Here is a 26,882-nt window from a genome sequence, read left to right as displayed (position 1 = left end):
TGTGAATTAATTATAAATATATTGAAATATAAGAATGTTTGGAAATTATGTTTATGTTAAAAGATACATATTAATAAAACAAAAAAATATACTAAAAGTGAAATCAGGTAGCGGTATCATGTGCACTCCTATATTTTCGACGAACAAATCAATAAATAATTTTGACATAAATTAGTATGCTTTGTGATCACAATATGCATCGTATTGAAATATAATGCACAATTCTATTCGTGGACGGATTTGACTAATGATAAGTGACACAAGTGAAGCATTGAGATTCTCGTTAAAGACCAGTTTGCCAACTCTTCATTTGCCTTATTTAAGTCTCATAATGTATGCGCCTGCCACAAAGCAGAGAGACGACTAAAGATAATTGCCATTTAAAGATTAAGATATTTCATGATTTCTGATAGTTCAGAGCATCCATAAATAAAGTAAACATTTGAAACAATTGATAAATGTCATATTATGCTTTATTTCAATCTATAATTTTATTGTTTTGAAAATACATCAATATTAGAATGTAACAAAAGCAATGACGATGACAATCGATATTGGCTTTAAAACAAACCATACAAAATATAATGCTACACAAAGTAAGCAATTGCAATCTGCCACATATTACTATCTCAAGCTGTGGATAGAGTTGGCAGACCGGTTACGTCTGGCCATTTTTAGGGTTATTAGCAGAAAGAACTGCAGGCGTATTACCAAGATGATAACGCTCAGATGCTCAAAATAAGGAAAATGGTATTTTATAATGTCCTCATATAATAAGAGATCAATTTTGAAACCCCGTTCATATCAGTTAAATATCCGTGAAAAACATGAGCTATATTATGTCGATTTCAGGTCTAAAAATACTGTGTTCATTGCTAGTTCTCAACTTTGATTAATTAATGTTATATAAATATGATCACTTCAAACTAGCTTTAGCTTTTCTTTAAAGTATAGATAATGTATCGTACAGGATTGTGTTTGGTACACGTACACACATCTAGTACATTGTATCTTTATGATTTTCGGGGTGCAAATACATGTACAGGTTAACTTGAATCCAGTAATATCGCAATTTAGATTAGATAAGATTCTATGACATCTATAATTCATAAATGTACTATCAGACAACTCCTGATTACCTATTAGATAGATATATGTATATAATAGTACATATCTGATAGAAAGACATTTAAGAAAACCGCATGTGCCCGAAAATTGGTTCGTCATCGGCATACGAGAACAAACAAGTTATTAGTGAGGTCAATATATTGTTGGCCTCAGTAAGGCTTTCAGTAAAGTACATGTGCCATATACCTAAACAAGTAGGTGGTGAGTTATAGGCCTACTTGACCATTAATTCGGCATGTCCAATGATAGCAATATTTTTGTATGCGTTTTGTATTAAATGTAATGTTTTGTTTATATTTGGTTGACGATGTTTTTTGTTCCAGTTGGGACATCCAGAAAAAAGTCTAAGGCTTTTATTTGATGCTTTTTAGTATCTGACATTAATATTGTCCCCGTCATTGAAATATATGGAAAAAGATATTAAATCATTTATGATATTTTTCTTCTGAATATTGCAGTTTGATTGTTTTCAATACATAATACATACAATCGGTTCTTTGACATGTTTAGGCTGTACTGTTAACACCATAGTCTAGATGGTTCTAGTATCTCGTAGTAAAACTGGAGGCAACATAATAGAACAGGTAATTTAGTCATTTGATGTACATCAAAAGAGCCGTATAACGGTACACTGTGGTTGACTGTGTGGCTTTGATGTTAAGCGTCACTCTCTCTGTAGTCTTCAAAGGAAATTTTTGCTAGCCAGTGATTGGTCAAACATTTTCAGCTGAGCTGCCTTCGATTTCACTATGAGATAGTCCAGGGGTGTAGAGATCGTAAGTGATCGGAACCCCTGGAGTATCGAGGATGAGATGGTTCTAGTACGGACCTAAGGTGAATGGCAGTCTACCACCTGCAACTTGTCTTCCTAATCGCCAAAATTTGTCCTAAGCATTGGGGAAAATTACTGTGATTCATTTCCCCTTTATCAATGACTAACAAACACACATTAACCAACTTCAGCCACACACCTTCATACCAGCAGGAAAACAATATATATAGTTGTTTTGTGATATCTAACGTGGATTCTATAATGATAGAGAGGGATACCGAATGCAATACATAAAGTGCAAACACCAAATCCTTCGAATTCTATTATTGGATATTGGCCGCTTTTACATGAACTGAATTAAATTCCGAATTACCAACTGTGTACTAATTTTGGATTTTTGTTTATTCTTTTACTTATAGCTTTTTAGGCTAGTCCAGATACTGGTTTTAATCCGGCAAAATTGCAAAAGAATTTATTTTTAGTACAATCGAAAGAAAAATGTGTTTTGAATTATATGTAAAAAGTCCCAAAAGAATCTATAATGGGAAAGTTGTCAGATTGATTGTCAAAGTTTGCCTATTTTCGCTTATTTTACGTGTTGTGTATGGTCCTCCATACATGTGAAATGGTGAACTTCCGGTTACGACGACACGACATGCCACTGTCTCTTGAAACGATTGTAATGCAACTAAACACTATAAATCACATCTTGATTATCATAGTAAGTCAGTATTAACTGTTTATATGTGCAATTACGACAGCTATGACTTTAAAATGTGATTATTACTCTATAGTGGAAACAATTTTTAAAAAATCGTCTGCTTCGACCGAGTGATGCCGCTTGAGCACTATCAAAACAAAATAGATTAGGGCCTACTGACTTAGATATAGTAAGTTTGTTAAATTAAATCAGTGAATGGTAATAACGAAATCAAATCATACATTGATGAAATTGTGTCACGATATGTTTATTACTAGCGGTTTTGAAATGTAAACATTGAATAAAAAGTTGTTGGTCACAGCCATAGAAATATTGTATGGAAGCCTGTGGTTGCCGTTCCTTGCCGTTTTTAGGTTTTGCGTACTTTATTTGCAAGATCAAATAACACTTTTAAAGGACATTTATCGTTGTTTAAATATGTTCTGTTTTATTTTTATAAGATGTAATTTATAAATTTTATGTTTTAATTATTTTAATGTGTATAACATGTCTCGAATTTAAAAAGAAAACAACATTTTGGCTTAATCTTTCTGACAGCACATACTTTTCCGTCATGTACACATACATGTAAGGTAAGGGATATTCAGGGCACATATATAGGTTGTTGTAGTTCAGTAATAACATGCATCATAAATTTGTGCTGTATTGTATACGAAATTTTATCAATATCTCTTTGTTTTGTCACAAGACTCGCAAAATATTACTGCTTAGTAGAAATGACGTCACTATAGAATTACTTGACGTCATGAAAGATTTGCGTGACGTCATGAATAGGAGATACATTAACGTGACCAAAGAGTTGCCTCATGGCTGTTGTATCTTCACAACTCATTCTGACGTTATCTTCTTCAATAATCAGGTAGTTTTATAATAAGTTATATACACCCAGGAAGTGAGTTTAAATTTACTTCAATTGATCCATTAAAACACTAATATATGTAGGTATACATATGTCTATGTTATTGTCTAATATAAATGTATGGAATTTCTTTGTATTGAATTTCTTTTACTTAACGATTTGGTTCGACATATTTTTATTCAATTTTCATTCTTAGCAAGTATTATATGTTTCTGTTTTGTATTTTCCTAACTGTATAGCTTATAAGGTTTGTGTTAAGTTAACACCGAATTTATCAAGTAATTCAAAATATCGGTTACTAAAAGATTTATCGTTTTCTCATAATTATTTCAAACCTAAAATGTAAACAAAATAGCAAATGAACCCTTAAATGCTAATACTTTACAAATTATTGGCATTAACACAAAGCTCAAAACTTCTAAAAACCGGGAAAATGAAAAATAAAACACATACACGCACACGAACAGAAAAATAAAAGTGCTTGCTTAACATTGAACGTAAATATGCTGGATTCCATCTTCACAGGAGTTTACGAGATTTTAGCGAATCGGAATTGCGCTTTCATAACCATTTATTATATATATGTATGTAGAGTTTGTGTTTTTTTAAATATTAATTTCGAAAATTAATATACATGACGCATTCCAGTATTCAGGACAATGGAGCCGAGTTTGGGACAATTACTTATAGTTAATTTTATCCTGAGCCATAGGATGGGAAATGATTGAAGAGTCGGCTTTTATGATCAAGATCGTGCATATCACAACCAGGGATATAAAGAAAACAGGATATGTGCAAAATGTATGTTTATTTAACAGAATATATATATATATTAAATACCTTCCTATTTTCCACTATTCTCATTGGATAATACATGGTCACGTGACGGTCAATATTCCTTTGTGAACTTCATTGCACAAACGCTGCATTTCAGGGTGCCGTTCTTTGACAAACGCTTTTCTTTTGATTACTATGCACATTCGAAATTACGACATTTGTTGAAGAAACGACATATCTAAAATAAAAATTAAGGACCCCCTCGGTCATTATTTGAAATTCTACTCAACAAAGGTTCAAAAATGAAAAATAAGTTTTATTGCTGAATTCTGATTTTTTTAGAAATACTTTCAGTGTACATGTACGTCTGGTACTTTGTGGACTACTTGATAGTCAAGAATAAGTACGAACAGAAAAGTGATCATTAAGCCATCGGTAACCAAAAAACCCACCAATCAGAGTGTTCATAGACCATTTTAGAGGTCTTAGGTCTAAGGATGTAGATCAAAACTCGGTAAAACTCATATTCTACATGGATATATCATACGTAGTACAAGAAGGGGGAAAGTTCGCCGAGACAAAAAATCTCCCCCACCATGTTGATTTAAAGGCTTTCGGTTCTCAGCGGATATTCAGTCTTCAGAAAAACGGTTGCAGTACTACCGTTGGAAAGATCGATCATTTGTCGTTCAAAATCATCCTAAACAACAAAGTGTCGTCCCTAAGAGGATAGCAGCCTCGTTTCAAACAAAAATGACACAAAAATGTCCTCAATTGGATTTTGTATAAGGTAATCGCTTTAATCTCATTGGCTGACTGAAAATGAAAGATGTTATGCTCATTGCGGGACACATGCATTGCCGTTTATCTCTGGTGTAACACACACATCAGAGACATTCGTGAAAATGCATACTTAATGTATAAATTGTAAATTATTCTCAAACCTCTGTGTTTCGTGAGTCATAGGTCGCTCACTTGGAAATTAGTGATAGAGCGTGCAAGTGTCTACATCCTCCAAAGCGATTCATAGAAGATCATTATTTATGATTTTTGAATACACGTATAATATCTATTAAATTAATGAAAAGGCATTTTAATTTTTTTATTGTTTTAGTGCTAATTCAAAACCGAACATCATTGTATCAGTATTGACTTTGGCTATAAATGGTTATAAAGTTATATGTGTCATGACTGGATGAAGATATTGACATACTATTTTTTTCTTCAGTAATCTTTTGAAAACTGTCTGAAAATTATTCAAAGGCCAGGTCAAACACGTATGTTGCTTTCAAGACCGTGGTCGGAGTGTGTATGAGTTCCGGAAATAGCGATCGCCGAAGCTAGCGATTAAAAAAAACCCAGATTTGTAGGTTTGTCTTAGATACAATATTGTATTTGCAACCGGTATGATATGATAAATATTGGTATCCTATTCTTAAACTCACATAATCCACCTCTAAACACCAAAACTTTCATTCGAGTTTACTATTTATAAAATTCTAATAGTATATCTGATGAATTACAAAAGGATTCAGAACTGGGTTTTTTTTAATAATGGATGTATGGGGAAACAATCAAACGTAATGGGCGTGAAGTTACTCGCAGAAATGCCTGGATTGAGTACAATCGCAATCAATCTCAGGCTACTGTATGGTTTGTTGCCAAAATCGCTATCAACATACAGTGAAGGTGCTATAAAGTCGAGGACGTAAATAGCTTATAAATCCTTGATATATAAACCATACGTTAACTTGTCGAAGGGTGATATTTAAATCACATCTCACACTACTTTTAAATGTCTATTTTTTATCTTTGAATACCAGTTTTGAAACGAGAAATAGTCCAAATGCGAGAAAATACATACATTTTCTTAGAGTTAAGGTCTACGGGTAATTCTTGTATGAAAATTAGCGGGATAACCGACTCAAGGCAAGATGACTGTGCTGATTCGGTCCATTTTTATGTGTTAATTAGTATTGTTGTTAGAATATTTTCAGTTTATTTCATAGATAATTTAGTCTTAATCATTTCACATCCATTTTCATAATAATGATAATATGTAGTAAACATCGTATTGATCCAATTAGGTCACTTTCTTCAACAATATATCTCACTTCGGCGATCGCTTATTTCCGGAATTCATACAGTGCACTTCGACCACTTTGAGATATTTTGAGTGTCTATGAAAAAACAACACTTCTTAGGTTGCCCTTCCAGTAGAACTGACGAAGATGTTTTTTATTTAATTTGTTATGCAATATGGTGTCTATTGTAGTCACCATGGATTTCGTACTGACCCATGAAATAACAACACTTGGTTAGAAGCATGTCGGGATTATTTCAAGCAATTTTCAGCAAAATCGCACTTCCAGAACTTGAAAAATATCAAAATTGTGTTTTCAAAATGGCAGCCGTGGCGGCCATCTTAGATTTAGTATCGACCCATGAAAAAAATGTTTAGTTTGGACCATGTAAGGATCATATCAGACAACTTTCAGCTCAATATCACCAGTAGAACTTTAGAAAAGAGGTTTAAAATGTGAAAAGTTTACATACTGCTGACGACGGAGGACGATGGAAAACGGATGATCGAGATTTGATTTCCGGAAGCACGCGCATGCGCATATCGCGACATCTGCTGTAAATCTTTAATTAATCTAATATGAAGTCTATACTGTGCTTCGAGTAAAACCAAGCAAGAACTAAAAAAGATTGTTTTCAAGAGAAAAATAACGATTTGCAATTATTATTGATAAGAAACACTTATAAACGTCTTATCCGTTTTGCTGCATTTTATGGAAAATAGTGGATGCTATTGTCATCTTTGGAGGCTATTTTTAGCCTTTTCCCCTTCTCAAAATTCTTGGGACTTTTTAATATAGTAAGACAGTATATTCTAGATTTAAAATGTGTATAAATAAATTCTTTTGCAATTTTGTCAGATTACTCCTTATTTTTGGGGTAAATATACTAGCCTATTTAAGTTAAACTACATTATTAGATGATGCATAATTCCACGGAGCTCCAATATATAAACTTTATTTATTTTACATTGAGAAACAAGTTATACAACTTATATAAATCACTCTCGATGGCTCGCAAGTAAGCGCGGGAGGGGTCTTAGTGTGAAAGGAAACAGGAGTTCCCGGAGAAAACCCACGTGATCGTGCAGGTGACCCCTGATCTTTCCACGTCCGTGCCGTACCTCGGCCGGCTAGATGAATAGCGAGCGGCTTAACCACTACACCACACGATCACACTCGGAGCTCATATTCTGATGTAGCGTCCAAATACAGTTCTGTTAGATAATGTATATAATTCTCCTGTGTTAGGACACTTAAAAACGCTTGACGTAGTGTACTGACTCCAAGTGTCTCGATAATGCGTCCCCATTGACTTTTGATCATAATAATAACCAATATATTTTATGAATTCGAAACGAAAATCTTGCTGCAGAATAAAGGATAAAACTAGCATAATATTTATTCGGAATGTTTCTATACTTCCGTATCAAGACAACATCTTACGTGAATTACTGTGGTAACATATTTCTAGGAATATCATCAGGTTGTGTCTGTTTTACTAATGATAAAGTGCATGCCATGTACGCAGTATAAATAATACACATTATCATTGCTCACGGCCTGTCGCGCGATGACAATGTCGGCGTAAATAGATCATACTAAAAACTGTGCATATGGAAGCACATTTCAACAAAATAACTATACAGGTGTTTTCCAAAACAGTATTGTTGCTATGCTGGTAGCTGTCCAAATAGGTATTCTGCTTTTAACCTCATTATGTTATGTCGGAAATTTAACCTGATGATAATGATTGCGAGGATTCTGAATGCAACGGGGATAAAAGCGTAAAATTATTATGTTTGATCGTTGCTATTAATTATACTACAACAGCCTAGAAGATAACATGTCTGAAAATGTAAGTCATATTTGTGTTGTAGTATCACAGATTAAATATATAACATAGGGAACTTAATTCTTTTTTGTTAGATATCACTCTTAGTTTATATATATATGACATGGATTTCAATTTTTTTTGCCGTTTTGACTGAGCTATTTGCCGGTTGACCGCTTTTTATAATTAGCTGAACATAAAAGAAGGACTACTTTTAATAAAATGACATCAAGACAAGCCCTGAATCGTAGTGTCATAATGTTATGAAAGTTATTAATTACACTGATGAAAAAGTATAAAACATGTTTTATATTGGGCTAGAATACCCATATATGGTATTTGTCGGTCGTGTTAGCGTCCACTGAGCGCGGTTACACTGTACATTAGCTAGAGAGAATTAAGAGTGATATTGCATGCCCCCAACGCCTTAAAAACAAAACTGTTATCACTAAATTGTAGTTACATTCATATCCAAAAAGCCACCAAATGGTCAAAGTGATTCTGAACAATACTAAGTGTAAAGGGGGACAACTGTGTCAGTCTTCAGTTGTATGTTATGTTGCTGTAGAATGGACAGGTAACGATATACACATTGACGGCCAGTGATAAAATGGTCATCAATCTGTCTTGTGCGTCCGGACAGTGGCCATAAGTATAAGGAAGTGGTCACTCTATCTACATGCTGAGCCAATACACATTGTACCGCAGAACAGTCAAAACAGCTATCATTGTTTGGGGATTAGAAGAGTATGCTAACTAGTAATACGACCTGATCATGAGAATATCATCCGGGTACTCCGGTGTACTTCTACTCTCACGCAGCCCAAGCCAGCAACCATTACCAGAATATGTTGATATAATTGTTGTGAAAATGTTGTACAAAAAGATTTATTTGTATAAAATATTGATATCAATTTTTCAATTCTGTAATAAAAATAAACATTAAACTTTAAATTTAGGACCTAAACCATTAACTTGTGGTACGTTATAAATTTGTATGGTGTTTTCTTCCTATTTATACCATAAAATTAATTTTAAACGTCCTCGTTTCAGATTTGGTGGACTCGTTTTGTCTAAACCATCCTACAGCACGACTCCCTAACCCTGATAGCTGTGCTCAGTATTACGATTGTTCCAATCCGAACACAGGCCAGTTTACCGGAGCAACGCCCTACCTCCGGGAGTGTACCCACCCACAACTATTTGATTTGGTAACCTTTGATTGTCTCGACTACCGAAACGTTCAATGTGGTAACAGAAAACAGCCAGTATCACCATGTAAGTAGCTTCTTGACAAGATGACAGGGTATTGACTTATTTTTGTATCACATTGTTAGCTATAGTAAGTTTTTGTATCATTTATTTATAAAAAAAAACTTTCGTTACTGTTATAAAAAAAAAAAAAAACTTTCGTCACTGTTTATCTCCTTCTTGTGTTTATTGATTTAAGATATATTCAGAATCCTCTCTGGTATTGCATGATCCGATTTCTTAACACTAATAATTCTCAAATGACCTATTTATAAACTTCTGTTTCCTAGGCGACTATAAGGCATACCAATGTACGGGTCCGGATTGTAAGAAATGTACGGATCAGATTCCCGGATGTGTTGGGAAGAAAGATGGTCCCAACCCTCATCCAAGTCGACTCCTTTCAAATTATTTCGTGGTCTGCCAAAATGGCAAGGCGACATCAGTGGAAACATGTTCTAGGGGACTGTTTGACCCCACTCAGGGACGATGTACAACTCAACTCGATCCTTGTAAGTATACTGTCTATATCGATAGTCTATTATGAAGTTCATAGTGAAATTTTAGGTTTTGTAAGGAACCATTGTTAAAAGTTTACCAGAAAATACATCATTGTGTTAGAAAAAAAAAAAAAGATTTCGAAACTTTGGACCGCATTGTCTCAAAATTGTTAATATTTCTTGTGATGCTGTTGTCGTTTTTCTCTATGGCTGGAATATTTAAAACAAAGATTCATGAATTATCAATTTTACAAGCATATTGCTTTCGTTTGAATTTGGCTGAAACAAAATATCGGTGCACTTTTGATCAATTTTAATAGGATCATCTATATTTATGTGCCATCATATGTTTACCTTTGTTTTTGTTGTGTGGTTATTTTTTCCAATGACCTATGGTACGCTTTGATATAATCTACATTTGAATTACAGTATCTGTAGAGGCATTCTGCAGAGAAAATCCCCGAGGAAAGATCCCCAACCCCTCAAACTGTGCAATGGTGTACGACTGTACACGAACCAGTCAGCGGAACAACTTCCTGAAGTACGAAGACGAATGTCCCTACCCTATGTACTACTCAGAAATACAATCGATGTGTATGGACTTCCGGGATGTGCAGTGCGGCTTCCGGTCACAGCCAATCAACAAATGTAAACATTACCATTTTGAAACTAATTATCTGTTGCTGTATTTAATATCGTCTGTAACTAATGAGACAATTTGATGGTAAATTACAGCGATTAATATGTGTTTCTTTTTTTTCCATGACAAAAAATATTTGTGATATAAATAAAGGAAAGAAGAATAGTTACAAGTTTTCAATAAGCGTATAGTCTGTATTTATACATACTCATTTACGTATTTAATAAGCTTAAACTTGTTTTATCTTCATCAAGGTGATTACCAGAGATATTCGTGTTCCGGGGCCAACTGTCCCGTGTGTGAGCAGGTCTACCCGAGCTGTGCCGGACTATCCGACGGACTTCACCCCTACCCAGGGAAGGAGGGAACTCCAGCCTATATCGAATGTTTCCAATCCAGAACCGTAGATTCTGTTTCCACCTGTCCAAATGGAGCGGTTTTTGATCCCAGGACCAAATCGTGCAGTGGTGGAACTGGGCCTGTAAATCCGACCATTACTAACCCCGGGACTGGCGGAGGCTCAGGTAGGCTGACTTAAATATAAAAAAAAATGATAATGATATTTAGATATGATAAAATCTACATGTCTGTTGTTTCGCTAGCACACACAATTTATTCAATTTCTACTGTGTTTATGCTGAACAATATTCATATATTTTCGTTCCTGCTAAAATATTCCGTTGGCTTACCTTAATAGTTTTTGATGTGACTGTTGTTGGAATTAGAGGTATGATTTCCAACACTTTAAGAAATCTCAATCGGCGTATACCGTGTATTTGTACTGTAAATATTTGTTTATGGAACTTTTCCATCTCTAAATGTCCAAAATAAACCCCAAAAAATCGTTTCGTCTACAGTCAATCCATACCCTAACCCTGGAACTGGCGGTGGAGTTCCGCCCAGCGGAGGAGACTGTGTGAGTAACCCCCGCGCCTTGCTACCCGACATGACCAACTGTGCTCGCTATATTGACTGTAGTAAGGTGGACCCTACCCGCGGGCTGGCCAGTATGATGGATGAGTGCCCGTACCCTCAGCTCTTTTCCACCAGGACAAGTAAATGTGGTAACTTCATCGACGTCAGCTGCGGGAGCCGCTATGAACCAAAATCACCATGTAAGAATAGTTTATCAATGTCAAACATATTGCCATTATATTGTAAGTATATAAGTAGCGTGATTTTTATTTCTGACCTCTTAGAAAAGAACATTCACAGCATCTTAAGTTTACACGGAATGCCTTTTAGAAACATGGTTTCTATAATTTTGAAATAGCTTTATATGACTTTTTTCTTTTTCTTTAGTCATTTTTTCCTTAATTTCGGTTGGATTTCGAAAGATTTTGCTTTGATGTCTTGCGCATGGTTATTTTGTAATTACTTCCCAAAATAAAGAAAGATACAAGAAAAAAGTAATTATTCAGGTAGTTCAACATTCTAATGTTTTCAGGTGAGTATGAAAACACTAGGAACCTGTGCAATGGACCTATGTGTCAACTCGAATGTGAGGAGAGGTCCCCGAGCTGTGTCGGACGGCCGGACGGTAATAACACCTTCCCTGACCGCCAGCTGACCTCATTCTACATCTCCTGTATGTTAGAGCGGACGCTGTCTGTCGGAATCTGTCGGTACGGGGTCTACGATCCATCCAACACTCCGCCGATGTACTACCCAACTCGACCCTGGTAAGGAACTTGAAAAATCATCAAAATTTACTTTTATTGCCAACCTCGTAACGCGACAGTAGGTTTGTCATTGTATATTACAAGACGAATCAAATTATTAATAAAAGATTAAAAAACAAACATTTTTACCGCAATGCATGTTTGCAACAAATCCAAACGTTATATCAATTAATTATATTATTATTTACCTCCTTCAGCTTCCGTGCACGACTTCTGCCGAAAGAACCCGACCACAGTGTTCCCTCACGTGGCCGACTGTGCACGTTATTATAACTGTAGTGACAACTTGGAAGACCCTGTATTCGGGCCCTACCTACGAGAATGTCGCTATCCAGAGCTTTTCAACATCGTACGTTTGCAGTGCGTACCCCCAAAAGAGGCAAACTGCCGTTGGAGACTCGAACCAAAGAACCCCTGTAAGTTTAATTGTACATAACGTCTTAAAGGGAAGTTGATTAATATGTTTACAGAATAAGTGATCAGGGTTAGATTTCTTTTTCGAACGAAATATGATTATAAAATACTATTATACATTACCACGTATAAGCAACTGAAATTTAAAATTCAAACCATTTAGTAGTAATAGTGATCAAAGTTAAAGTAAAGTTGAAAACAAAACAAAAAAAACCCAAAAAATCTTACCAGATTATTCTACTTTTTGAATGTAAGTTTCATCGCAAGCGGTAAATATTGAACGATAAATAATGCAGATAACCAGATTGGACATTTAAGTAGCAAATTCAAGAGCTTGGTGGTTTGAAAATTTATCGGCGGTCTTTGGAAGTTGCACGATAAAAAGATAGATTTTACTTTTTTGTTTACGATGATTTCGCATGTTTTACATAAACATGAACATTTGTTTTAGCTCTCCAGTGCGTTGGTTCTTGTTCTGTATTTGAATAGTTCAGCTAATGGGCTATGTAATGTTATAACACGATGTTTCTAGTCGGATGTGATATTATTTTTTTTCTAAATTAGAACGTTAAATTTATATGATATACACGATACCCTCTATGCGATACCTACTATGTTCATACCATCATTTACATTTTGAGTTACGTATGTATATGATGTTTCGTATGATGTATCATACTGACAAGCTTGCTCTTACAGGCGATTATATGTACAATCAGTATTGCCCTGAGCCTGATTGTGAGCCTTGCGAGATTCGGTTCCCTGGGTGTGTCGGGCGGACAGATGGACGTCACCCTGTTAGTAACACCGAGGATAAATACTTTGTATGTAGCGGCGGCATGTTTGTCAGCATCGACAAATGTAGAGGGGCGTTAGGGTCATACGACCCAGTTGCACGACAATGTGTTGCCCCTTACAACTGTGGTGGATATGAAAACGGCAACCATCCGATCGCAGGAACAGATACAGACTATTTCACGTGCATGGACAGACAGTATGTCAGCAAAGGTTCATGCGCACCAGACACTTTTGACCCAATGGACCGTGTCTGTGTTCAGTCACCATGCGCTGCCCTGCTTGACGGGAACTACATAATACCGGGACAGAAAACCGAGTTCTTTATTTGTCAGAATGGTAAATACGTGGACAAGATGTCGTGTGCTCCTTTCACTTTTGACGAAAAGACCAGAGAATGTTTGACTCATCCAGATTGTACTGGACTAGACGGAAACTTCCCCATGCTTGAGGCTCCAAGTGATTTCTTCACCTGTAGAAATGGCCGTTACATTGAGTCGGCCTCTTGCGCACCAGAAACCTTTAACCTAGATACCGGTATGTGTAACTTACCGAGCTGTACCGGGCGGCCGAACGGTAACAATGCCGTTGCTGGGTCTTTATCGGAGTTTGTCGTCTGTAGGAATTCGTACTATCTTAGGACTGGTTCATGTACACCATCGACCTTTGATCAGGAATCTAGACAGTGCAAAGCGCTGGACTGCAGTCAACTCGCCGATGGGACGTACCCGATATCAGGCACAGATGTTTCCTACACTGGCTCAGACTCAGACTGGATACGATGTGAAGGCGGTCTTAGAGTCTCAAGTGGAACATGTGATCCTTTACCATACAACCCAATCACATCCAGTTGTCAGGCATCGCCATCCTGTGTAGGAAAACCAAACGGAAACAATGCCATGCTCGACAATAATGTCGTTTACTACAACTGCGAGAATGGTATTCTGCTATACATCCAATCGTGCGCTCCATTTCCCTTTGATCCCGTCACGGGTCAGTGCGGATTCCCGTCATGTGCTGGGGACGGAAACTTTGCTATACCGTACAACAACCGACTGTACATCACTTGCAGAAATGGCGAAATCGCATTCGAAGGAGACTGTGGCACTTCCTTATTTGACCCTGCGACTGGATTGTGTCGTGCCTTACCCGAATGTTTTGGCCTACTACAAGGCAACAACGCCCTGCCTGGCACTGAAGACATATATTTCGAATGTGCTGGAGGAAACTTCATGAAGATGTACTCCTGTACGCCACAGATCTACAACCCTTTGACTGGACGATGTATTCCGCCAATTAACCCCAGTAAGATACTGTATAGCCAACTGCACGTCACGCAGCAGACACTATATCCCGCCTAGCTTGCTTGATAGATTTACACTTGCGCATGCGTTGCTTGGTATTCACATATACTACCTCTGCATACACTGCGTCTGTACTGTTAGCACCGCCCTGTATGTCTTAATGTGACGTGTCTTTATCGACGATTGTAAAGCTTTAGGTTACTATTTGACACAAGTTTAACATATATTTAGAAATGATCGACAGACAGCAGTAGATTTTCCATACTAATGACAACATAGTCTCCTCTTGCTTCAAGACAAGCACTGTGTTTCTGCTTTCTGACCTAAACAACAACGCCATTTAACTTAAGTAAAAGCAAATCATCAAAAATAAACAAGACGATATCTCCCTATAGGACATTATAGGAAAAATGTAATTGTACAAATTAGTACAAAAAGCAGATAACATTCTAACAAGAATAAAAAGCCGAAATACACAGTGTTTGACTTTATATAGCAGGATCTACGTAAAATGTCTACCCTATCCTTCTGACAGTTTATCCTTCCTTTAGTTCATTAGTCTGAATAAAGTTGCTTATTTCATGTTGGCAATGTAATCATATTGTACACGTGTGTTATGTGGGAAAACTGGTCGCTTTACTTTCTTTGAAGCTTATATTGTTGTACAATTTTAATGTAATTACGCATTTTGTGCCAAAATGTCTTTTACATTTATATATATTCATTTTAATCTTCAAAATACATTAACCACATCTGCTCAGTGTGCTTTATAATTGTTTTTTTTATTATCGTTGTATTGTTGTTATCATGTCCAACCTTTATAATAATACCGCTTTATAGAAACACTCATATTAATCAAACGTTTTTCTCGAACAAGTCTTAACCATCTGATAAAATATGCATTGTACATATGCCCAGGATAATTCGCAGCTGAATTCGTAATTAGCATTTTTAGACTTACATAGTCGTTCTTTCTGTTGGTATGAGGTAGTGAGCAATTCAGATACAAATTCTTTAGAATAGTTCTATATTGTATTTAGTACCTGTAATTAGATATGACAAATTTACCTGTATCATAGTTAACTTTAAACTGGCCCACATATTCTAAGATACAGATATTTGACGTGGTTGTGACTATAATAACACTATTTTATTTTGCATAAGTACCGGTTATCTTGTCTACATTTAATCTTAGTTGATGTCCAACAAAAAAGAATAGAAATGGAAAAATTGAAAATGAAAATATTTAATATTTAGTCAATATTCAGCTATGAAGTTAACATGCAGTTTTTAATCAACGGTCTCAAAGTAATATTCCAAGAAATCAAGCGAAAACCCAAATTATGTGTTGAAACAGAGGTTATTGGATTAAATGTTTATGATAACAACAATGCAAACTATTACAGATACACAGATTAATATTTCATTAGTAACTACAATAAGAAAAAAGAATTGTCTGTTATACGGTGATTTCATTAAGTTGTTGTTGTCTTGACTGTTGCTTTAGTGATGTACCGCACTGCTTTCGTTTGCATATGTTGTAACACAAGTGCACATTACATGTTCGTGGGGAAACAATGCTTTCCATGGCACAATGTTGTAAGGCACACTCTGAAATAGTAATGTAAATATGTATTATTTTTGAAAACTGTGAACAACTGCTACAAGGGAAATATTTCTTTACCATTAATTGTTATTTATAATTGTTTTTTCATGATTTTATGGACATTGTCGTTCATGTTAAGAGAAAGTACGATTACAGGTAAACACGTTCATTATCTGTTTGTTAAACCATTGTTGACATTTTTGCTTGCATATTTTTCTTTTATCATTTGGCGTTTTTGATTTTATCATTACTGACTTTTCGAAAAATATTTTCGAGTAGCTTCATATCTGTATGGTACTATGAGCTTTTATAAATAATATACTTTGATGATACAACTAATTGCATTTCTATCAATGAACATTTTCTCTATCTATAGCTGACCCAGCGACATTCTGTCAGAGAGATCCCACCGCCATCTTCCCCCACCCCGACAGCTGCGCTCGCTATATCAGCTGTGCTAATGAGAACACACAACTCGGGAACTACCAGGAAGAATGCGCTTACCCAACTCTTCTCGACAGCAATGACGGTATCTGTAAACCGTATAGGGAGGTCAAATGTGGAGGCCGGATGGAACCCAAATCTCCATGTACGTACATAAGTAAAAAACGATATTTGTATTATTATATTTGCACCATGTGTTCCCCATGTATGTTTTTTTTTCAAAACTTCTGAGGTAGGATCACTTCCAATTCACCATCTACGTACATAAGGTAAAACGATGTTCTAAATCATGGTGAAATATGAATACATTACATGGACCACGCGTCAGATTATTGAATATATTCTTTGGAAGTGTCTAATTTCATCGATCTTAAAACTATATTGATTTGGGAATATACAAATCTTTGTCTATTTGAAAGACATCTGTCAATTACAAAAGATCTACCTAAAATATCTTGGCATCAAATGACGGATTTGAATCTGTATCTATGCATTAGAAAGCTATTTGGAGATTTCGTCTATCAGTGAATCCTTTCGTAATTCATCATTTAAGTGTTCGTTTGATTATCAACATATTCAGAAAAAGATGTGAAGACACATGTATAGTTCATGTATTGATTGAAGTTTTGTTGTATTTATAAACATATCCTACAATCTGGTCATTGCTACAGGTGACTACGAGAAGACTAGACAGTGTACTCTACCCAACGGATCATGTCCACCATGTGAGCAGGAACACCCTAGCTGTGTTGGAAAGAGAGATGGACCACACGCCATTGCAAACCGCCCAGAATGGTTCGTGCAATGTGCTGACGAAAGGACGTATGCCGTTGAAAAATGCCCAGAGACAGCGCCATATTTTGACCCCATCATTGGGTCCTGTTCTGTCATTTTAGACCCACGTAAGTATAAATAGTAAACATGATTAAATACAAATTTATCTACATTTATTTTTGTAGAGAATTATAGATGAAGGGACATTTAAAAAGATATCCATTGATCAAGAATAGTATATAAGTTTCATTTTTTTCGCTAAAAATATTCCCTTTATGGTAAGCTGTCAGATATCCATATCTATTTCAAGCAAATCTATGTTTGTGTTTTTTGTTATAAAAATATCCTGCTACGAAATAAAGAAGAATATTTTGTATTCGTTCTCTACTATCATATTTTAAGTTTTACAGACATATCATACAAACTTCCCCTTTATACATATATCAGTGAACCCTGGTCCGTACTGTAAGGCTAACCCGACCGTGGTGGCATCCCACCCTGATAACTGTGCCCAGTACATCGACTGTAGACAGCTCCACACCGACTTCGGTAACTACAAACAGGAATGTCCCTACTCCGAACTGTTTGATGATCAGATGAACGCCTGTAGACCATACATCAATGTAAACTGTGGCACCAGACCGGTACCAAAAGCACCATGTAAGTATACCACGTGGTTAAATTGGAAGGATTTTATGAAGGTAATTATTATGACACTTTCACATTTGAAAATACTAAGGGTTATAATGGTAATGATTTATGAACAATTTTATTACGAGAATATACAAAAGAAAACCACCAAAAATTAAGATACAAGTATTATCTGACAAAGACATAAAAATAACCTCTTTTAATCAACATGAATGACAACATAAATGTGTTTTTATATCTTCGACCAGGCGAATACGAAGCTAACATGCGTTGTCTTAGCAACCGTTGTACCATTTGCGAGGAAACATTCCCATCTTGTGTTGGTTTACCGGACGGAAACAATCCCTTCCCCGGACAGCTTACAAAATATATAGTGTGTAGGGATGACAGAACACTAAGTCAGGAGGCATGCGCCAACGGTTACTATGACGATGCCGCTCGGATTTGCACTCTTAAGTTCGATCCAGGTAATTTGCTATAGTGATTGCTTAACCACCCCCATTGTTTTAAAACGCATGATAATCCTGCTTAGCCTCTCTGAATGCAATGTTGGTATACATTATATTAACCTTATACAAGTTTCGGAAATTTAAATAACGAACACTCGCATACAATTTCAGTAAATACAATGAAATATTATTTGTATAAGATATAATCAAATTCAATGATACGGTGAGATAGTCTAGAACATTATTGAGGAACGTGATTCAGGAATGACATCAATTGCTAACAGATTCATAGTAGTAATATAGGCGTGCAGAGGCATTGCAGTAAAGTTGATGGATAATTAAAATTTCATGGATCACTCAAAGTTAATGGATCACCAAAAGTTTATGAATCAATAAAAGTTAATTGATCACTTGAAATGATGCAGAGATTCAGTGCTACTTAGTAGTACTCTTTTATATCCATTTCAGATTAATCAGATTTTTTTACATTGCATTTTGTATTTGATGATTGAGCATACTTTTGATTTTACTAGCCGACCCAGAGCCATATTGTGCCATTAAACCTAACGACTTGGTAGCCAATGAGATGCTGTGCTCCCAGTATTACGACTGCAGTAAGCCTGGAAGCGCCTATGGTAGAAACCTTCACGAATGTCAGTACCCTCTACTGTTCTCCAGGACAACTAAGTCGTGCCAGGACTTCAGCACCGTCGACTGCGATACGCGATTTGAGCCTATCCAACCATGTAAGTATTAATGACACCCTTTAAAAGTATTGCTTGTTCAGTCTCTGTATTGATCATGTAGTCGCAATATTGAAATAATGTAAGAATTTCTCTTTTTGCCTGCATTTCATATATGCCATATACTGAGTTGTAGTTTGTCTGACGAATTTTGTTTCAGTAAATGTATAAGGAATATTCTAATTCATTAGAAGATAACGTGACACAAATTTCGTTTTTCAAAGACTTAATCAATGAAATAACTCGTTTAGAGATGCATATATTATCGTAATTGTCGTATGAAGCGTGCTGATAAAGTAATTATGTTTTAGTTATAGTTAAAACCCATTGCTATGAATATCCATCTAAAACACGAAAGTTGTGAAATAAAATTACTAACATTATGTACAATCCATGACTTATATTCATGTATACAATCGCAGGTGAATATCTTCAAAACAAATGTGTGCCAACACCTGGATCTGCCGCTTGCGTGCCATGCGCAGAACGACTTCCGCCCTGTATTGGGCGCCCTGACGGAAACAACACGTTCCCCGGCCGTGAAAACACACCTTACTTCATTACTTGTTTCAAAAACCGCACGATATTTGTCAGGACCTGCGAGCAAGGATACTTCGACCCTATCTCAAAAATGTGCCAATTTGAGATCGACACAAGTAAGAATCAAAATTACTGTATATATTACGTAAAAGAATATGTTGGCTATATGATGACGTTCTTGTTTCCATAGGAATCATTCCAATTGTTTCATAGTAGATTAGATAATAACATCATATTTTAAGTTTCTTTCGTCAATAATAAAACTAAACAAAACTAATTAATCCCTTTAACAGGTAATAATTAAGCCTTAACATTCATACTTCTTCTAAATACCAAGTTTATGATTTGTCCTTTAGCAAATCCCAGGCCATTCTGTGCTTACAATCCTACCGTCAAAGTCCCACATCCCGGAAGTTGCGCAAAGTACTTTGACTGTAGCGCTGAAGTGAGTATTTACGGCGATTACGTCCAGGAATGTCAATACCCACTCCTGTACAGTACGGCGACTCAGTCATGTGACGAGTTCGATAAGGTCGACTGCGGCGACGCTCCTATACCACAAGCTCCTTGTAAGTAAGACTTTTATACTTATAAGTGATATATTATAAATTTATAACATTGTTAAAAATGCTAAGCGCATTAGAATTATAAGTTTAATGTCTGCATTAAGCTGCTCCGAAACTAAAACATGGTTGTTCCATAAAATGTGACGAAAGGAAATTGCATCAACAATAATATTGCACTATTTTTATAATAGAAGTATTATAATTAAAGGTGCTGAAGAGTCCATCATTAGTAAGCTCTTGTGACGTCATTTTCACTTCATGTCTGCATGTCGTTGTCTTTAATTTTCCATGACAATAGTTTTAATTAAATCGCACCAGTCATAGACGGTGAAGGATAAATAGATAGCTAAACAGATTTTGCAATATATATAGTGATATGTCACAAGTGATTATAACGATTATTATCAACCGTTCCAGGTGAATACGACCAGAACACATGTGCTATAACACAAGAACCAGGGTGTCGTCCATGCGAAGAGCGTCTGCCAAGCTGTATTGGAAAAGAGGCCGGTAATCATACCTTCCCGGGTCGTGAACTTTCTACTTATTACATCGTTTGCTTCCGGAACAGAACTGTTGCCGTGCGATCATGCTCAGATGGCTTTTTCGACCCCGCTACTGGTTATTGTACAACCGCCCTTACAGCAGGTAATTTCATATTCTTACTATTCTTTTAAATAATGGTAAATGAACTGCATTTAATTAACTGTGACACTATTACTATTTTTACAGCGATTTCTAGTGATATCGTCAGCAAATCAAGCATTTTAAAGATTCCATTTTATCTTAATATCACAATTATTTCAATTCAGTCCTAAAACGTATATAAAAGCTCCTACACCATCGTCGGCGCCCAAAGACGATTGGCCTACTCAACGCGACACTTATGATACATGTAGTATAGCGAAGTGCAAAAGCAGAAGCTATTATAATGATGTTTAATACAAAATTGGTTTTTTTTAGCTGCTATTCGGGGATTTTGTGTCGCTAATCCAGGTGTCATTAAAGCCAATCCTCTGAACTGCGCCCAGTATTTCGATTGCGGTAATGCCAGTATCAGAGCTCAGACCTTCCTCAGGGAATGCCCGTACCCTATGCAGTTTGAAACTAATAGTCTTGCATGCCAGAATTTCACCGACGTCATTTGTGACACACGTAAAGACATCAAACTGCCATGTAAGGTTTTTGTAATTAAAGAAGTGTATTTGTAATTACAAGTACACAGGAAATGTTTGTTGACATTGTTTAGGCCTCCAGATGCATCAACATGATGCATTAGGTGGCTTAACATTACACAGTGAGCGAGTACATGTACAATAGTTTTTATGAAAGCTTGTTCCGTTTGTCGCACGGACTTAATTATCATGGATCTTTGTAAACTGATTTGTTTGTGCAAACTATACAACTGCATTATTTTTTAAACGACTTTTTAGAAGAAAAAAAACAACACTGCCGTCTTGCTTGCTATCGGACCAATATGTTTTCTTTAGCAAATCAACACCAAAATAAGTACAGTTTTCCAATATATGAAATTGAGAACGTGAAGAAAATTTTTCGTTATTTTTTCGATTTTGTCTTTTCATGAAGTTATGTTATTTCTTGTTGTATGTATTGATTGTAACGTAACCAGTCATGCATATTACATCCATTACATGAAACTTTACAGAATGGCACATTTTCGTATCATATTGTAAACTTTATTTACAGGTGACTACTTACAAAACCGCTGTAACCCTGCTGATCCAAATTGTCAGCCTTGTGAAGAAAGAATCCCCAGCTGTGCTGGATTGCCGGATGGAAACAACCCGTATCCTGGTCGTCCGATGACCAAATTCTTCATCGTCTGTCTGCAAGAACGTACAGTATCAATAGAAAAATGTGAACGGCTGTTTGACCCAGGCACGAGCGCATGTGTTAATGATGTAACAGAAGGTGAGGTTCTTTCGATATTAAGACATAATCTAATATTCTTAATTTTTTTAATATCGGGTTTTACCAGACTCATCATTGTCAATACTGGATTCTACGTTCAGTTCACAATCACCACCGGTTTTAACTTCTTCAGATAACAGTTGTTGGAAGATCCCATTGAGTATGAGGATTTCAAAATTAATGCAATGTGCTACTTCCGTCTTTGAAATTTATAAATCTTAAATTGTCTAAATCGGGTTTAGTTTGTTAAATGAACGATATTAAATGATGTTTTCATCTGAATAGTTTCGTTTCATTTAACTTATTAGGTGCATAGTTTAAACTTAGAAGTGATACTTTTTAATAAATACAAATTCCAGTTCGGATCTAGTCACTTATCTCGTTAAACGAATTCTCACCGTGTGTTAACTCACTACATTTTCCCTATTTCAGCTATGGTAAAACTTTACTGCCTAAACAACAAGGATGCCATCCAGCCCCATCCTTACCAGTGTGCCCAGTACTATGACTGTCGGCGAGCGATCGGTGGGTCATACCTCCGTGAATGTAAATATCCACAGCTCTTCGACGGTCCTACCGACACGTGTCGCAACTTCTCAGAAGTCGACTGCAAAGACAAATTCATACCACAAGCTCCATGTAAGTGATTTCTACCTAGAAACCAAATATCATCAATGGGTTATTTACATATTGTCAAAGAAGTTTTGGCATATATATTAGTTAGCTATCGCTGTTTTTGATTTACTGATATCGTGCCATCGTTAAAATGATGATTGGAGGTTTGCTAAATTTAATTTGGTGACAAAGAAAACAAAACTACAGTTTCAGATTTTTTTAATGGAAATCTTTTTATTGTCTTGTCGACGTCTTTATCTATTTATCTAAGTTTTTATTTCAAGCATTGTATTTATTATCTCAAGTAAACAAAGTACATTTCACTTTCCTTGGAAGAATTTGATGACACGTACCTTTATATTCTCGTTTAGGTGACTACCTCCAGAACCATTGTCCACCGAACTACCCCGGATGTCAGCCTTGTGAGGAGCGTCTTCCGAGTTGTGTCTCACTTCCGGATGGTAACAACCCCTTCCCTGGTCGTCCGTCATCAGAATTCTATATACAATGTTTCCAAAACAGAACAGTTTCAGTAGAGGCTTGTCAGGTCTCCCAGTACGATCATTCAATCAGAAGTTGTTCACCCCAGATAAATCCGAGTAAGTTTGGAGAGTAATTCTAATTCCACAAAAGTTTCAAAGGTTGACAGTAATATATTGTTAATGCTTTTGAAGGGACAAGATGATTTTTGTAAATATGATAATGTATTTATTGATTTAACATTTCTAAGCAATTCAGTTTGATAATATACTAATAAGCTACTGGTAATATATTTTAACAGTGAAAGTTAGTCTCCAAAAAGTTCATATCATAACCATTACTCTATCCCAATTCCTTTGATTTTGTTGCTTCCATTCTTCAAGACCTTTCAGTTTTGAAGTCATTATCTTGTTCCATAAATCATAGAAACTACACATACCAGACTATTTTATTAACGAGGTTTCAGTTAAAGAAACTATCATGAAGTGTGTCTTCAGTAAAATTTATTTAACCTTTTAACCATAGAAAATAATTCTTAATAACCATACCAAAGGTTGCATTATCTCATTATCTCCCCTTAAACTTGCTGTTTTACTAAATCGCGTCGTATTCCTTCTTAGACCTGCTCTCTAGTCACTGTACGGATAGGCCGTTTGACCTGATTCCTGATCCCACAAACTGTGCCCGGTACTTCAACTGCAGTAACCCGGGAGTTAGTCGCGGGATGGTCCAGCCTTACCTGGCAGAATGCAAATACCCGAAACTCTTCGTCTCCTCCAGTATGGGCTGTCAGATATTTACTACAGTCTCCTGCCAGGATAGATACGAACCAAGAGCACCATGTAAGTAACATGTCATTGCATTTTGCAAATGTACGTTTCTAACCGGATACACATTAATGCAAACAGGTGTCGTTAACTTTTTGTCTGGGTAAACTCAACTTAACAATAACTTTGAGATGTTACTTGATCTTTTATTTTTATTCTATTTCAATAAAGTATCGGTATACTTATTGAAACACGAAAATTTGGTATAGTGTATTTACAAAAGGGTACTTGTTTAGTTTTACGAAATTAACTCCCCAACACACACATATATCGATATTTGAATAGTTGTTTTGCTCTTCTTATGGTCTTAATTCTTCGATAATTTCCAACCTATTTCTGGCTGACTAGCATATATATTACAGTGTTTCTATCGATATAAATAGATATAGTTGACATATTTCAATATACAATTTAAAATGTTTAATCAACACATGACGCTGTAAATTTTGCATTGCAGGTGAGTACATCCAGAATCAGTGTTTCGGTGCTGGATGCGAACCTTGTGAAGATAGATTCCCAAGTTGTATCGGCAAGGACGATGGAAGTAACGTATTTCCTGGAAAAGAATTAACACGTCTTTATACTGTCTGTTATTCCAACCGAACTGTAGCCATAGTGCGGTGTGCTGTAGGCGTGTATAACCATACAGAGAAGGCATGTGTTCAGGAATCTGTCACCTCACCAACCACGATACGCTGAGCGTCCTCTTGTTAGAAACACATAAATATGACAATGCCAGTGTTATACGTGTCTGCCAACTAAGACAATAAATTGAATACCAAAATAAAAATTGCAAACCTCAATGACGGATAGGAGGATATCATTTCGAATTGCGTGATTTTTCAGTGATGTTTGTGGAATTTGGTGGGCTAGATCGATTAATTAATTAATTAATTGGCGAGCTCAATTACTAAAATATAATTATATTTACATAACTGATGGCATAACATGTTCATAAATTTTGAAAATTTTAATATTTTGAAAACGTTTGTATAAGTCTAGCATTTAAATGTGAATTAAAAACTATGAGTTACCTCGCCAGAATCACAAATCAATCATGTAGTCAATCATGAATTACTAAATATAATATTTAAATAGGTTGCGTTTTCCGATTGTTTCTTTTTATATTTATATTGAAGTGTTTCCCTCATCCCATTGTGTATAGATAACAGACATGATATGAAAAGCTGGACTTTTACAATAGTGTACCTAGGACTAGACTCAGAACTGTAATCATTGTCTCATTTATATGGTTGTTAAACTGCATCTTGTAACTTGTACACCGGCCGAGCAAACCACGGTATAGTTTTATGCTTCTTTCAAATAAGGAAAACCTCTTATCTTATAAGTAGGCTATAGATTGGTCTTCTGCAAGAGAGAAAAAAAGTTGTATTTCTTACAAAGGGTTTGTGAAAAATAACTAAATCTGGTTTGTCTTTGCTTACTGTGTACAAGCATTTTTGAAATATAGTTGTGTGGTGTATATATTTAATAGGCCTTCGTTTGGGACCTTTTAACTTACAAATATGGCGGCCAGATGTGGAAGTCGTGTGATATATAATGATCACGTGACTTTGCAATGACCGTCACTGAGTGAATGTGTGTGTAGAATGAATGGTTTAATATATGTTTGTAAATATAATATGCACATGTATGAAAATAGTAACTTTAACTGTGGGAATCTAGAATTTTCAATGATATTCTAATCAATACGCAATTTTACTTTATAGCGATTTCATTCTTATATTTTTTATGTATGTTTTAGGCCTCCGACTATTGAGTAACAATGTGAATCATAACAGCGTATATCAGTTGATATGATAATTAGTAAGAGGTCGGAACGATGAAATATGTATACATCATTTTCAAAACATAAATTCAACTACATCGAATTTTTACAATGAAATAAATTATGTTTTCCATTTACTTTGTTCTCTAATTGTTGTAACTTTGCACTAACCTAAACTGCAATAATTTATATTCATAGGTAACAATCATACATTTCATATGTTTCCAATATTGCCTCTTATCCATGTCATTTGTCAAAAGTGTCTGAGACATCAATGACAACAATATTTTGTATTCATTTTTGGTAGAAAATACCAAAATGTAAATCAAAATCCCTTTGTACTGATCATTATTATAAAGATTTGAAATATTATTTAAAATAAATTCAAGGTATGATACGTTGAAAAATATCACATTGTGTGTCATACAGAGCACAATAGCCAGATACTGCAGCTGGTCGGGGGTTCTCTTGGTACTATAGCTTTCCTCTTTAAATAAAACTGGCTCTTAATAGGATGTGAATCTAAACACAAAATTAATGCAGAATGATATTATTATATAGTAATCGTTTAAATATTTGTTTATCTAAAACGCTCTTATTAAATGTCACTCATTGCGATAAAACATACTAAAATTTGTGATATTATACATAATTCTTGCTGACAATGCAAGTTAACAAACATTTAAATGAGATAAAGCGACAATTGTC

At 35.6% G+C, this 26,882-nt stretch overlaps 1 protein-coding gene across 1 annotated transcript in view; it reads left to right on the top strand.

Annotated features, from left to right (window-relative positions):
• The window catches only part of LOC138307312 (uncharacterized), a 41,305-nt gene extending 14,994 nt beyond the window's left edge, over positions 1-26,311 (top strand). Inside the window, 23 exon segments of the mRNA XM_069247983.1 lie at positions 9,226-9,450; positions 9,714-9,935; positions 10,353-10,571; positions 10,818-11,087; positions 11,421-11,678; positions 12,011-12,207; positions 12,209-12,245; positions 12,443-12,661; positions 13,359-14,759; positions 16,741-16,953; positions 17,480-17,710; positions 18,030-18,242; positions 18,482-18,700; positions 19,216-19,428; positions 19,848-20,081; positions 20,322-20,534; positions 20,949-21,179; positions 21,495-21,707; positions 22,239-22,463; positions 22,896-23,102; positions 23,450-23,677; positions 24,179-24,400; positions 24,843-26,311. Coding sequence (XP_069104084.1) covers positions 9,226-9,450; positions 9,714-9,935; positions 10,353-10,571; positions 10,818-11,087; positions 11,421-11,678; positions 12,011-12,207; positions 12,209-12,245; positions 12,443-12,661; positions 13,359-14,759; positions 16,741-16,953; positions 17,480-17,710; positions 18,030-18,242; positions 18,482-18,700; positions 19,216-19,428; positions 19,848-20,081; positions 20,322-20,534; positions 20,949-21,179; positions 21,495-21,707; positions 22,239-22,463; positions 22,896-23,102; positions 23,450-23,677; positions 24,179-24,400; positions 24,843-25,084 — 6,152 coding nt within the window. The 3' untranslated portion in view covers positions 25,085-26,311.
• Positions 26,312-26,882: the final 571 nt, after the last annotated feature.

Source organism: Argopecten irradians, chromosome 14 (genome assembly GCF_041381155.1).
Source record: "Argopecten irradians isolate NY chromosome 14, Ai_NY, whole genome shotgun sequence".
Lineage (NCBI taxonomy): Eukaryota > Metazoa > Mollusca > Bivalvia > Pectinida > Pectinidae > Argopecten > Argopecten irradians.
Note: the sequence above shows the minus strand (reverse complement) of the source record. Positions and strands in the feature narration are given on the sequence as shown.